Source organism: Galeopterus variegatus, unplaced genomic scaffold, assembly GCF_000696425.1.
Source record: "Galeopterus variegatus unplaced genomic scaffold, G_variegatus-3.0.2 Scaffold1463, whole genome shotgun sequence".
Lineage (NCBI taxonomy): Eukaryota > Metazoa > Chordata > Mammalia > Dermoptera > Cynocephalidae > Galeopterus > Galeopterus variegatus.
The window spans coordinates 181832-196321 of NW_007727574.1; the positions used below are offsets into that span (position 1 = coordinate 181832).

A 14490-nucleotide genomic window follows, 5' to 3' on the forward strand; every position below is an offset into this window, starting at 1 on the left:
GGTTATGCATTTTAACAAGGACACTACAGGAGTGATGTGCCCTTCTCTGTGCATAATATCAAGGGGTCTATGATGTCACTATGTCATTACTGATTATGTTAACCTGGGTCACTGGTTTAAGGTGGTGTCTGCTTGGTTTCTTCACTGTAAAGTTATTGTTTTTCTCTGTGCAACTAGTAAATAACTTGGAGGAGATACTTTTTAAACTAAGCAAATAGTGTTTCTCTTCAAACTTTCACCCACTAATCTTAGCATCCATCAGTGTGTCTTGCCTGCCAACAATTACTGTCGTGTTGTTCTAGTGGAGATTTTCTATTTACACTGTTCCTTTTCTGCATTTATTAATTGTAATTCTTCTGTTAGGAAGAGCCATTGTTTCTCCATCATTTCTTTATTTAGTCAACTATTCACAGTATGGATTCATGGATATTTACTTCATCCTATAGGTTATTAATCCAATACTATTGTTACCTGTTTTTATAACTTTTAATTTTTATACATATATGTAGAAATAAGGAAGATATATATGTACATATGTCTTTTATTTATTTATTTTTCTCACTTGTGTCAGATTTGGCTATTGCGATCTCTTTCATTTTGGTTCTGTACCTCAGTCAATTGAGTGATGTTTATAGACAGATTTTGGGGTATTCTTCTATTGCCCTCTACCCTCCAGAACTCCCCTCCCCACAATTTTCCAACTACTCTGCTGCCAAAAGCTCTGTCTCCAACTTCTCAAACTTTGGTTTTCTGCTTGAGTTCATGCTGTTTGATGCTGTGATGATTGAGGAATGCATTCAGGAGAAACACCACGAAAATACAAATTTCAACAAGTGCAGCTCCCTTCACAAAAGCGTTGACTTCCCTTCAGTTTCTGCCACTGTCAGTCACTCTCCAGTGACTCCAAATAGTTGCTTAATTATGTCTTGTCCAGATTTTGCAATTGCTATCTGTGGACTGGTTAGTGGGATATATGCTACTCCACAATTACCAAAAACCATTTAACTGGGTTTTAATTGTATAATTTTGTATATAAATAACTTGGATTGATTGACCGTTGCAGCATTTTTTGCCTTAAGATTTCTGGTTGTTAGGAATACTTTTTTTTTTTTAATCTCACGGAAAGCTTTTAATATGATTGATACTATCAACGAATTCTAATATTACAGCTACTATGTAAAGCATGGTCTTTGTCTTCAGAAACTTTAAAAAGCAGCTAGGGAAGTTAAGGCTCATACAGGAATAAATTTAAAAACATGGTATATCTGTATCAGCCTGCCACAAAAGGAAAAAAAAAAAAAAGAGTGTCTTTTGGACTAGTGGGTTAGCTCAGTTGGTTAGAGCACAGCCTTATAACACCAAGGTTACAGGTTCAGATATCCATACCAACTAGTCACCAAAAATAAACAAACAAATAAAAACATACATACATATATACATACATGGTATATCCTTACCGGCAGATCTAAAATTAAAGGGATTAAAATAAAAATAACAAATATTGTTGAAAATGTGCAACAACAGGAACTGTCCTATTTTATCAGTTACCTCTTGCTGTGTAAGAAATCACTCAAGATTAGTAAATTAAAAAAACAACTATTCATTTAGCTCAGAATCTCATAATTCTGCAGATCAGCAATTTCAGCTGGGCTCAGCTGGGTGTTCTCTGGGTTTTGACTGTGATAACTCATGAATCTGCAGTCAGTCACTGGTTAGCGACACCTCTGCTCCTAGGGGTTAGCTGGCTGTTGACAGGACATGTCTCTGTCACCCCTCAGGGCAATTCATGCTTATTCACATAGTGACCATGTAGGGCTCCTAGAGACTGGAAGTGTGCAAGACCTCTTAAGCCTTTGGCCTGGAACTTATACTACTTCTTCTTTTTCTTTTTTGGTGGCTGGACAGTACAGGGATCAAACCCTGGACTTTGTTGTTATCAGCACCACACTCTAACCAAGCCCCCTGACTGGCCAGACCACAACTTCTTAATAGTTGTATTAGTTAAAGCCAAAATAAGTCAAAAGGCCAAACCACATTCAAGGCATGCAGAAATACTCTTCATTTTTTTGTGTGAGGATATGCAAAGTCACTGTAACAAGCTAGCTCTTTTGCAATATACCATACATGTATTGCTTGTGAGAGTGTAAAACTTGTTAGCCTTATCCATTAAAGCTGAAAATATGAGTACGTGCACATACCCCGTGCCCCATCAATTCCTCACCCAAGAGGAATCTGTGATTATGTCCATGAAAGAATGTCCACAGCCACTTTATTCATAATACCCCAAAACTGAAAATGACCCAAATGTGCATCAATAGAATGGATAAGTAAATTATAAAATATTCATATAATAGAATACTACACAGAAAAAAAAAAAAAGAACAAACGATGGCTACATGCAACAATGTGTTGAATGAAAGAAGCAAGACACAAAAGGTTTGTACTGGGTTTTACTGTATGATTCCATTTATATTAGGTTCAGAAACAGGCAAAACTCATCTATGATTATTGAAGTCAGGAAAGTGGTTTCCTTGGTGGGGGATGGAGTTCAGAGTGGGGGGTTATTGGCCAGAAAGGAGCATGAGGGGGTCTCCTGGAGTACCAGAAATGTTCTATATCTTGATCTAGACAATGGTTGCATGGATCTGTGTGTGTGTGTGAGAGAGAGAGAGACAGAGTGAAGTATTTTTCTGTATCATTATGATTTGTGCACCTTATTTATTGGGAGTTATACCTCAACTTAAGAGTAATTTTTTCAAAGATGGTAGTGATGACAAATGCTAGTGATTGGAGTTGAGAAGAGGGGAGGGCACCAAGGCCTGGCAGGATCAGGAGAGTTGTCTTGGCCACTCAAAACTAAAATTTGAGGGGGCAGAGGAAAAGGAGGATTGGACTGGCAGACACAGAGGCAAGCACTCCCACTGGACTCACATATTCTCATACTCTGCATCCATCCTACCTGCCAATTTCCAAATCCTCTTGACTCCAACCTTCCTTCTACTTTTAGAATTAGAAGATAACACCAACGTCAAGGGTTTGGATCCCCATACCGGCCGGCTGCAAAAAATAAAAATAAAAATAAAGAATTAGAAGAGAAAAAATTATAGTATGACAAGAAACTTTTTTAACCACAAACTTCCCCTAGGCAGTTAGCCCAACGCCTGCATGCACACAAAGCTTCAAGGTGACTGCTACAACAACCCTCCTGGGGTGGCAGTAGTGAGCAACACCACCATCTTAGATCTACTGAGCAGGTGCAGGGACCAAAGCCCTAACTGAGCATGTACTCATGATGCAACCAGGAAGAACAGAATGGCCCACCTCCAGAGGCGCAGAATCATGACGCTGGCCTGCACCACTTGCCCTGTAAAGGACTCTGAACAGCTCCCCTCAGAAAGCCCGCTTCTCCATGGCTGTCTTCCTTATTCATTAGCCTATCTCCTTTTAGTAAAGCTTTCCTTGCTTTACTGCTGTGTGCATTGGCATTTCTGTGACTTTGAGACTCAAGAAACTGGTCCGATAACAGAAGTACACAGGTGTGTGCAGGGTGTGTGTGTGTGTGTGTGTGTCTTTTTGTGATGTTGTGATATAATAAGAAATATATACAGTTCCTGGATTCAACCAACTGCAGATTGAAAATACTTTAAAACAAACAAATAAATAATAACAATACAACAATACAAAACAAATTTAAAAACAATATAGAATAAGTACTTACAGAAAGTTTACATTGTCTTAGGAATTAGAAGTAATCTAGAGATGACTTAAAGTATACGGGGAGGATGTGCATAGGTTATATGCAAATACTACACCTTTTTATATAAGGTACTTGAGCATCCTGGATTTTGGTATCTGTGAGGGGGTGGGATGGGGAGCCTGGAACCAATCCCCCAGGATACCAAGGAAAGACTGCATTTGGTCTTTGTCCCTGGATCCTGGAACCCTTTGAATTTCTGAATGATGGGTAAGAGGAGTGTCTTTTGTTATTCATAAGCCCTTTTCAACCATATCTGAATTTATGTTAATGAGGTTACTTTTGGAGGATGGGAGCTGGATGCCAGAGGAAGCAACCACATGTTTATAGCATTATAGGGATTGGGTTTGATCACCAATGGCCAATGATTTAATCAATCATGCTATGTTAATGAGGTTACTTTTGGAGGATGGGAGCTGGATGCCAGAGGAAGCAACCACGTGTTTATAGCATTATAGGGATTGGGTTTGATCACCAATGGCCAATGATTTAATCAATCATGCCTACATAATGAAACCTCTATTAAAACCCTAAACAAGGGGGTTCAGAGAGCTTCCAGGTTATTGAGGTGGTGCACCTGGAGAAGGCATGGAAACTTCATGCCCCTTCCCCATACCGTGCCCTATGCGTCTCTTCCATCTGGCTGTTCCTGAGCTGTATCTTTTTATAGTAAATCAGTAATCTAGTAAGTAAAGTGTTTTCCTGAGTTCTTTGAGCCATTGTAGCCAATGATTAAGCCCAGGGATGGAGTGTGGGAACTCCTGATTTACAGCTAGTTGGTCAGAAGTGCAGGTCACAACCTGAGACTTGTGATTGGTGTCTGAAGGGTGGGGGGCAGCCTTGTGCAACCAAACTATTAACCTGTGGGGTCTGTGAAAACTCTGGGCAGTTAGTGTCAGAACTGAGTTAAATTGTAGGACACCAGTCAGTGTCTCCCCCAAATTGGAAATTTCTTGGTGTGGAAACACACATCCAGTGTCAGAAGTGTAGAAAGGGGGCTGGCCAGTTAGCTCAGTTGTTAGAGTGAAGCTTTGTAACATCAAGGCCAAGGGTTTGGATCCCCTTACAGGCCAACCACCAAAAAAAAAAATGTAGACGAAACAGGAGTTCTCTTTTACTTTTCAAGGGGAACTTCCCCCCGTCTCATTTTAGAAAACCAAGAGCTCATTCTTCTTCTAATCAACTGAACCCCCTCAGAGTGCTCCCCGAGGAAGGCCTCAGGTACAGCAGGCCTAATCACAGCCAGCCGAGGGGCTCAAGTTATCTGGGTTGACTGTCTACACTGTCAATGCCCAGCTTTACCCTGGTAGTATAAACCTGAGTCCAGAACACTAGAAAATTGGGATATTGGAGGGAAAGACCCCATAAATCTGTGTGTTTTGACTCCGTAATTCCCAAAAGCTAAAATCTAGGGCTCCTCACACACTTAGTCCTGCTCATTCCAAACATTCAGAATGTCCTCTTGACAGTGTCTTAGATTCTTAGAAGAGTGAGTGTTTAACTTGGAGTCAGGCCCTACGGAAACCCGGAAGAATCTCTGTCAGCCAAGAATTGGGTGGATGCTCAGGTCCTGTTTCCCAAGAGCTCAATCCATGTAGGATCTTCGCCCATATAAACAGCCTCTTCGGTCTCAACAAAGGCAGCCAACTGGATGGCTCTTGGGGGCTTAGATGAAAGCTGAGAGGTCTACTCAATCAGGGCAGGGTGCTCTTCTGGTTTTCATGAATAGGCTATGTGTACATGAGAGAGGTTACAAGTTCAGGGCCAACGTCACTCAGATAATGAACATAAGCCAGCGATTTGCTGGTTGCTTAATAGTACCAAGAATTGCCTAAATGTAAGTCAAGGACACTGTCAGGCTCTCATTTTGGTTTTATTAACTTTTCACATATTTAAGGTAAAAAGCAATTGTCCTTCTTAGCCCTATTGGGTATCTTCTCTTTCAAGAAGCCCAGGGCACGTTTTCCTGCCCAGCTCCCAGTCCTTATGCAGAGAGGCATCTGGAGCTGCATGGAAACCTGTTCTCCCGCCTTTCAGCCCTGTTTGTTTTGGAGTTGCATCAAGAAGGGGCAGGATGGGACGCTCTGTGTACTGAGGATGTCAGGCACAGCCCCTGACCTTCCTTCCAGCCAAACGGCTCTGATAAGTAGGCTGGCCTTGAGCCTGGAGACCCACAGACACACTTGGATAATTCCTACAGAATTGATTAGGCAATCTCCTCCCAGGGCCTCAGAGCGCAGCCCCGGATGTGAGCCCACTGGCCTACCCTGGCTTCCCAGTGCTGCAGACATGGCCAACGGGACCAACACCTCTGCCCCGTACTACAGCTACGAGTACTACCTGGATTACCTGGACCTCATTCCCGTGGATGAGAAGAAGCTGAAAGCCCACAAATGTAAGTCTGAACTGGGGAAGCCATCCAGGCAGAGGCTGGGGCTTGGCCCAAATGACTGGGCACTCCTGGCTTTTTCTCCATTCTCTTAAAACTCCGGCAGATGTCATGGGAAAGCAACTATCTGGCCGGTGCACACACAGATAGAAATGAATGGGGCTTGGGAGTGAAATTGTCTGTTATCTTTCGTAATAAGTTTGGAATTAACCTGCTAAGAAACTAAGACACTTTAGAAGCAGAATATTCATTTAAGATAATTTTTTTGATAAAGTTTAATTTGTTTGGGGCACCAGTAAGCTGAGTGATTTTCTTTACATTGCAGATTTTGCTTTTTCCCTTGTCTGTATTTAGATTTGGGAGAGTTATTCTCTCCACCCTTAAGATGTATAACTTAATCATTTCTATTAAAATGACAGATGTCAATCTGTGGTCTCAGGAAGGACAAACAAGCATGAGCTAACACCCCTTTGCTCACCTGTCATTCTGTTCTTTATCTCTTGAGTAACGTGACACTTTGTGGACAATCTTCTCTGATCAGTCCAGCTACTCTGTCAAGATAACAAGTTAGGCGAGGAAATGAGGAAATGAAAAATTAAATACAAACAAAGCCCTGGAATACTGGGTCTCCACACTGGAAACCCGTCCTCTGCCTATCCCATAAGACGTCTTGGATTCCTTGGGTATTTTGCTCACTATAAGCACATAATAATATGTCTGTCAAATAGTAAATGCAGTCACTAGAAGGAATGGGATGCTTTTCATATGGAAGATAGTCTGTTACACGCCAGCTCAAAAGTGAAATACATTTGATGCTATTATTTGATAATAAAATAAGCCAAAGCCCAAGTAGGACCCTTAGGGACAGACATCTAGAACACCTTGTTAGATGGTTTAATTTGCAACTGTTTCTAGTTTCATTTACAATTTCCAGAAGTCAAATGCAGGTACACATCCATGTTTGCTGAGGACTTAACTACATTCCTAGCACCACACTAAAGCTTTGGTGTGTGTTTTCTGATACAAGGGAGATAATCATGAAATTGAAATGCAGACTTTTGCACAGACAACTCACAGTAAGGAAGACATATAGTAATTAGAGAGAAAATAGCAGGATTGCAATAAAACTTCAGGATACATATTGGTCTGGACAAAATGTAGGCTTCTATTTAGAAAAGTTTTTTTTTTTTTTTAATTAATGCAAATAAGAAAATTCTGGGTCAGCTTCAGACACGCCCTTCTTTTTGTGTGCCAGACATCCCACTGGAGCCCAAAGCTCCAAACACATCCCTCCTGGGCTCCAAAGCTTCTCCCCACTGCTTTCAGGGGGTAGGGGGGGACTGTTTACCACCTTAGGACCTGCAATCTCAACCTTCTGCTCCCCGTACTCACAAGAAACTTCCATTTCTTGGAAAAGTGGTTGATGTTCTCTAAGTTTTGTGTGAATTTGAAAAGACCTTCTTTCTTGCACACGTGAACTTGCAGTTCGAAGCTCACAGCCTGCTCAGCATAGAAAGGAGGTGAGATAAGAAACTCCTTTCCAAGCTCCAAAACCTAACAAAGACCATCTCAGTGAGGACAGCTGTGGGAGAGGCCAGTGGCTGGGTCCCTCATAAAAAGATTTAACAGCTGTTGTTTTTTTTTAATGGAAGTTATTCAAGTTAGGCACTTTAGGGGACAGACAAAATAACTCTTTCCCAAATTTGCGTACAGACAATGGAAAATGCAAAACAATTTGAAGAAAGTCACCAGTTTATTGGATACCCAAACAAATGAAGAGCTATCAAAAAAAATCTTTTTTTTTTTTTTTTTTTTTTGGCTGGCTGATGAGGGGATCTGAATCTTTGATACTGGTGTTATAACACTGCACTCTAACCAAATGAGCTAATTGGCCAGTCCTTTTTTTTTATTATTGTGGGAAAATATACATAACATGAAATTTACCATCTTAATGTGTTATAACACTGCACTCTAACCAAATGAGCTAATTGGCCAGTCCTTTTTTTTTATTATTGTGGGAAAATATACATAACATGAAATTTACCATCTTAATTATTTTTAAGTGTTCAGAGCAACCCATCACCACCATCTACCTCCAGGATGTTTTCATTTTCCCAAACTGAAACTCTACCCATTAAACAACATCTCCCCGTTCCCCTTTCCCCCCTGCCCCTGGCAACCATTATTTTACTTCTTCTCTCTATGAATTTGACTATTCTAGGTACCTGCTATTATGGACTGAGTATTTGTGTCCCCCAGAATTCATGTGTTAAAGCCCTAATCCCTAATGTGATGTTATTTGGAGATGGGGTCTTTGGGAGGTACTTAGGGTTGGATAAGGTCATGAGGATGGGGCCATAAGGATGGGATTATTGTCCTTGTAAGAAGAGACACGAGACAGCTGCCTTCCTCTCTCTGTCTCTGTGCTATGCAAGGACATAACCAGGAAGAGGACTCTCACCAGGAACTAAACCTCCCAACACCTTGATCTTGGACTTCCCACCTTACAGAGCTGTGAGAAACAAATTTCTGTTATGTAAGCCACCCGGTCTATGGTATTTTTGTTGCAGCAGAGGATACAGTCCTCATGTAAGTGGAATCATATATTTGTCCTTTTGTGACTGGCTTGTTTCACTTGGCATAATGTCTTCAAGGTAACAAGGACCCTCTTGAGGCAGTCCATTTTGCCAGTTTACAGAGCCATGTGTCAGGAATGTATTTTAAAAAATAAGGCACTTGCGAATGCAACCTTGAGGTTGATAGTCTCCTGACACTGGAGACAAACATGCACAGCATGGTGGTGTCAATCAAACTCATCATTGGTTAAAGACTGTTCGTGGTGGCAGAGAGGACGTGGGAGCCCTGAGTTACAGGAACAGTAACCACAGCAGAACATCCAGAGACTTGGTTGCAAAAGTGATGAATGTGGGCACAGAGGAACTGGAACAGGAACCCAGTGTGGGGCGTCCATGTTGCTACCTTGACAAAGCACTGTCATGCTTCCCTGAAGCACACCTGCTTCATCTGGAGGGGACCTCCTCCCCCAGCATCTCTCCCTTCCCACTGGTTTCTTCATCTGTGTCAAAAAACACAGAGATCCACATCCCCACTGCCCTCTTGGACCATCAGCCAAAGTCTCTTCCACCTCTAGTTGCCAAAATTCTTGAGTGAGTAGCTACTCCCCCCTCTACCTCCCCCCTCATCTGGGCCCCCACAGTTAGGCTCCTGCACCCACCATCATCTGAAACTGCCCCTTCAGAAAATTCAATCTGCAGCACTCACCTCCTTCTTCCCTGCTGGCCTCTGTGTCTCTCCATCTTCATTTGCATCTGTCTCAATCTTTTTCTTTGTTCCCTTGTCACATTCTCCTTAGGGTAACTGCTATGCTCTAAATGTTCATGTTCTCGCAAAATCGATGTGTTGAAACCTGACCTCCAATGTGATGCCATTGGGAGACGGGGCCTTTAGGAAGTGATTAGGTCATGAGGATGGAACCCTCATGAATGGGATTGGTGCCCTTATAAAGGACTGAAGAGACCAGAGTTCTCCCCCTCCACCATGTGAGGACACGGCAGGAAGGTGCTGTCTATGAACAAGAAGGCAGGTCCTCACACGACACTGAATCTGCCAGTGTCTTGATCTTGGACTTCTCAGCCTCTAGAGCTGCAAGAAATAAATTGTGTATGAGCCACCTCATTTATGGCATTTTGTTACAGCAGCCCAAATGGACTAAGACAGTAGACCAGCCTTCTAGGTTTGCCCAGGATTGTCCCACTTTTAGCATGGAAAGTTCTTTGTCCTGAGAAACCAAGCACATCAAAATGGTCAGCCTAATCCTCCTTTTCTTCCTCAAGCCCCACAAAGATAGGAACAGGGCTGCCACTAAATGATATCTTAGAGAAAGTTAGAAAAAGGCTCTTCCTGCAGGCATAGAGCTAATCACAATGCATTTAGCTGGGGTCTCTTGAGCAGTGCACAAACCTGTGGAACTCCTCACAGCATCACTCTATAGGAGCAATTCCAGGCTCAACCACATGAACTCTGCACATTTCCCTGCCCCTGCCCTACCCAGTAGGTCTAATCTCCCTTTTCCTTTTGGTGGTCCATATGAAATTGGGCACTGTGCATTTAGTTTTCATTCTTCCCAATGAGACCCACTTCCTCACCATACCAGAAGCACACCATAGTTTTCCTACCTTCTTGCCTTTGCTCATGTTTAATTCAACCACCAAAATTCCACGACTGTCTGTTGTGGGCTAGACATTACAGTGGGAGCTAGAGGTAAAGAAGCAAAAAGACCAAATCTATGCTCTCGACTTTTTTTCAAGACTATTTTATTATTATTATTATGCATTTTATGATGATGTATTTGCAAGTAGATTATAGACATCATGACATTCTTCCACCAAGTGCTTTAATAGGAAACTATTAACAAAAAAATTTAACATTAGTATACCTAAAACATTTCAATAATTCTTTTTTTTTTAAAGAGTTTCATTTTGAGCTTGTTCGTTTCTTTGGCTTATATCAATTTATTTATTTATTTACTATTTTTTTAAAAGATGACCAGTAAGGGGATCTTAACCCTTGACTTGGTGTTGTCAGCACCACGCTCACCCAGTGAGCAACCGGCCATCCCTATATGGGATCCGAACCTGTGGCCTTGGTGCTATCAGCACCGCACTCTCCCGAGTGAGCCACAGGCCAGCACTAGGCTTATATCAATTTAAAGAGAAATCTGGGCTGGCCGGTTAGCTCAGTTGGTTAGAGTGTGGTGCTGATAACACCAAGGTCAAGGGATGGATCTCCTTATTGGCCAACCCCCCAAAATAAATAAATAAATAAAATAAAGAGAAATCTTTATTCCATTAGTTTACATTTCTTTTAAGTAAACAGGTCTACTAATATTGTTTTTGCTTCTATAAATTTAGGAGTGCCCTAATTTATTTTACAGTAATGATCCCAGATTTATTTATAAATTTTGTTGTGTATATCGTATTTGAGGTGTACAATGCAATGTTATGGGATACGTATAGTAAACTAGTTACAATACTGAAGCAAATTAGCATATCTATCATCTCACGTAGTCACTTTGTGTGTGTGTGACAGGAATAGCTCAAATCTACTTGTTAAACAAGAATCTCTAGTACAATACAATTTTATTAACTTCAGTCCTCGTGTCATACATTAGATCTCTAGGTTTGTTCACCCTACATATCTGTTATTTTATATCCTTTGACCTACATCACCCCGTTTCTTCACCCCACATTGGTGGCAACCACTATTTTGTTTCTATCTCTGTGTACTTGAGCTCTTTTTAAAAATATATATTCCACATATAAGTGAGATCATGCCATAATTTTCTTTCTGGGTCTGGCTTATTTCACTTAGCCTAATGTCCTCCAGGTCCAACGATGTTGTGGCAAATGGCAGGATCCTCTTTTATAAGGCTGAATAGGAATTCATATATATATGTGTTTGTGTGTGTGTGTGTGTGTGTGTATCAGTTTCTTTATCCATTCATCCATCAGTGGGCATTTGGGTTGTTTCTATACCTTGTCTATTCTGAATAATGTTGCAATGAACATGGGAGTGCAGATATCTTTACAAGGTGGTGATTTCATCTCCTTTGGGTAATATCATCTAATGTTCAGTCTATATTAAACTTTCCTCAATTTCCCCAAAATGTGTTTGCGACCTACTTTGTCCAATTCCTGCAGCTGGTTATTATGTTCCTTAAGTCTTTTTTATTCCAGAGGAGGCCCTTTTTGTAGAGGACACTGACTGGATGAAGAGGTCAAACAGACCACTCTGTATTTATCTTCATCTGTCCAGTCAGGTGGGAGATACTGATCAGTGATAAACTGTTATTCAGTGGAAGGTGTTGTGTTGGGGGTCTGCAAATGCTGCTCGTAGAGCACAGAGAAGGAGACCATTGGGAAGGAGGAGGAGGTCTGGGGAGGGTGAGTCGGGGCGTTAAGGAGAGCTTCCCAGGGAAGATGCGGCTATGCTGAGTGAAGGATCAGTAGGAGTTTGCCTGACAGACAAAGGGTCATGCAGGGTAGAGACGGGTTATACTCCCTCGTATAAAGGAGGTGCTCCCAGGAAGATAATGCAGAGAGTGTTTTTTGGAAAGAATTCTCGCAGCCCTGTCTCAGAGGATCTTCTGTAAGCTGTGGGGTGTCATTTAACATTGTAAGCAGGGAAAAGACAGGTCCAATTTGCTTGCTAAAAATATGCCTCTGGTGAAAACAGAAATTTGAGGGTGGCGGGTGACACTTGAGCAGTACCATGTGTAATGTACTTGTGGAAAGATTCCTGCCTGGAGAAGCTGACAGTCTGGGAAGCAAAGGCCGACTGCAGTACATGGGTGAGCCGCAGTGTCCTAGACATGGAAAAAGAAGTATGTGGGGTCCGGCCCAGGGAAGCAAAGGGGCTTGCTCAGGGCATCCAGCTAGACAGTCACAGAGCTGGGACTTAAAGTCCAGTTTCCGATGCTTCCAGGGATCTCCCCAGGACACTTGTAGTGATTCGTGGGCAGATCCTCAGCAGAATATACATATATGATCCAGGGAACAGGAAACCGGATCCAGCTCCTGAATTGTGCCCGGCGCCGATGAGGCACACGAGAAGTCTTTGCTGAGTGAATGAATAAATTAGCTAGTGGGAAACAGGCAGCTCTTGCCCACTTCATGAACTTTTGAGATAAATGTCTGTCAGGCATCAGTGTTTTGTCTCTCAGCTCTGAGTACACGCTCCAACACGTGCTCTGTGATGAAAGGTGGGATTCCTTTAACATGAGCACAGTGTGGAGCTCTCACAGGGGAGGTGTCTGAAGGGTACTACAGGAGGGCCGGGGGTGGGGGTCAGCAGTGTGAGTGTGAGTGTGAGGACATCCAGTGGGACCAGCCCCAGTCACTGGCCAGACCGCAGCCTCCATGTGGCAATAACCCCTGTGCAGCCATCTCGACACTGACACCAATGCCACTGTGCAGGCTACACACAGCCCTGTGGCCCTGGGGGGCACACACCGCCTGCTGGCTGGACCCACTGCACACTCTCATCACAGTGCTCTGGAAGGTTTTCTACTGTTGGCCCATCTGCTCCAGACCAGCTCAGGTCTGGCTAAAGCAGCCCACATCTCTGCTACCTGGTGGCCAAAGCACAGTTTCTCCAAAGAGGTCTGAGCCCCTTCCAAGTTTGTCTTTTTTGGGGGTCATGGGCCAAAATTCCTATGTTGTAACCCTAAGACCCAGCACCTCAGAATGTGACTGTATTTGGAAATGGGGCCTTTAAAGAGGTAATTAGGTTAAAATGAGGTTGTAAGGGTGGGCCTTAATCCAATATGATGGGTGTCCTTATAAGAAGAGATTAAGGCACAGATGCACACCGAGGAAAGAAGACCTGGGGTAGATGTCCATCTACAAGCAAGTTGGTGTCTCCTGTGGAGAAGCCTCAGGAGATACCAACCCTGCTGACACCTTGACTCCAACTTCTAGCCTCCAGAATGGTAAGAAAATAAATGTCCATTGTTTAAGCCAACCAGTCTGTGGCACTTTGTTACAGCAGCCTGAGGAGATCAATACACTTGGGCACTCTCCTTCTGCTCTAGGGAACCTCGTAGAGTTTCCTTACTTCTTATGGTTACTCTCCTATAGTAGCTAACAGTTCTTCATATTAAACTTTCTGTGTGGTTTCTAGCTCCTGATTAGGCCTAGACTGTTCAATGTCCTTCCAAGTCTTCTTTCTTTTGTATCTGCAAAAATGCACAAACTAAATTTTTTTTGTGTGTGTGTGTGTGTGTGTTAAGATTTATTGGTATAAACCGTAGGGAATAGATGTCCAAGGTTTAATTTTACGAAGAAGTCAATAAAGTTTTATTTATCATTATACTGAATTTAGGCCATGTTTGGCTTCATGGAATGTCCTATTCATGTTTGCAGACAGTTGGTTTCCTTCTTGAGGTTAATTTTTGTGTGTGTGGGGGGTTTGATCACCTTCCTTTTGTCTTTATTTATTTATTTATTTATTTATTTTTATTTTTATTTTGTCAATATACAATGTAGTTAGTTATTGTGTCCCATCACCAAAACCTCCCTCTCTCCTCCCTCTCCCCCATCCCACCCAGATGTGTCCCCTCCATTTTCTTGTTGTAAGAGCTTTAGCTCCCTCCAATAAGTGAAAACATGTGGTATTTCTTTTTCACTGCCTGACTCGTTTCACTTAATATTATTCTTTCAAGGTCCATCCATGTTGTTGCAAATGGCAGTATTTCATTCGTTTTTATAGCTGAGTAGTATTCCATTGTGTAGATATACCACATTTTCCATATCCACTCATCCAATGA

General features: G+C 42.2%; 1 protein-coding gene and 1 non-coding gene across 2 annotated transcripts in view; both read left to right on the top strand.

The window, feature by feature from the left end:
* The first annotated feature begins 5793 nt into the window (after window positions 1–5793).
* Window positions 5794–14490, top strand: part of MRAP (melanocortin 2 receptor accessory protein) — a 19392-nt gene continuing 10695 nt past the window's right edge. The window contains exon 1 of the mRNA XM_008577229.1: window positions 5794–6149. Within this exon, the coding sequence (XP_008575451.1) occupies window positions 5852–6149 (298 nt within the window). The 5' untranslated portion in view covers window positions 5794–5851. The remainder of the gene's footprint in view (window positions 6150–14490) is intronic.
* TRNAI-GAU lies at window positions 10889–10962 on the top strand. The gene has a single exon. It is a non-coding gene; the product is annotated as a tRNA-Ile (tRNA).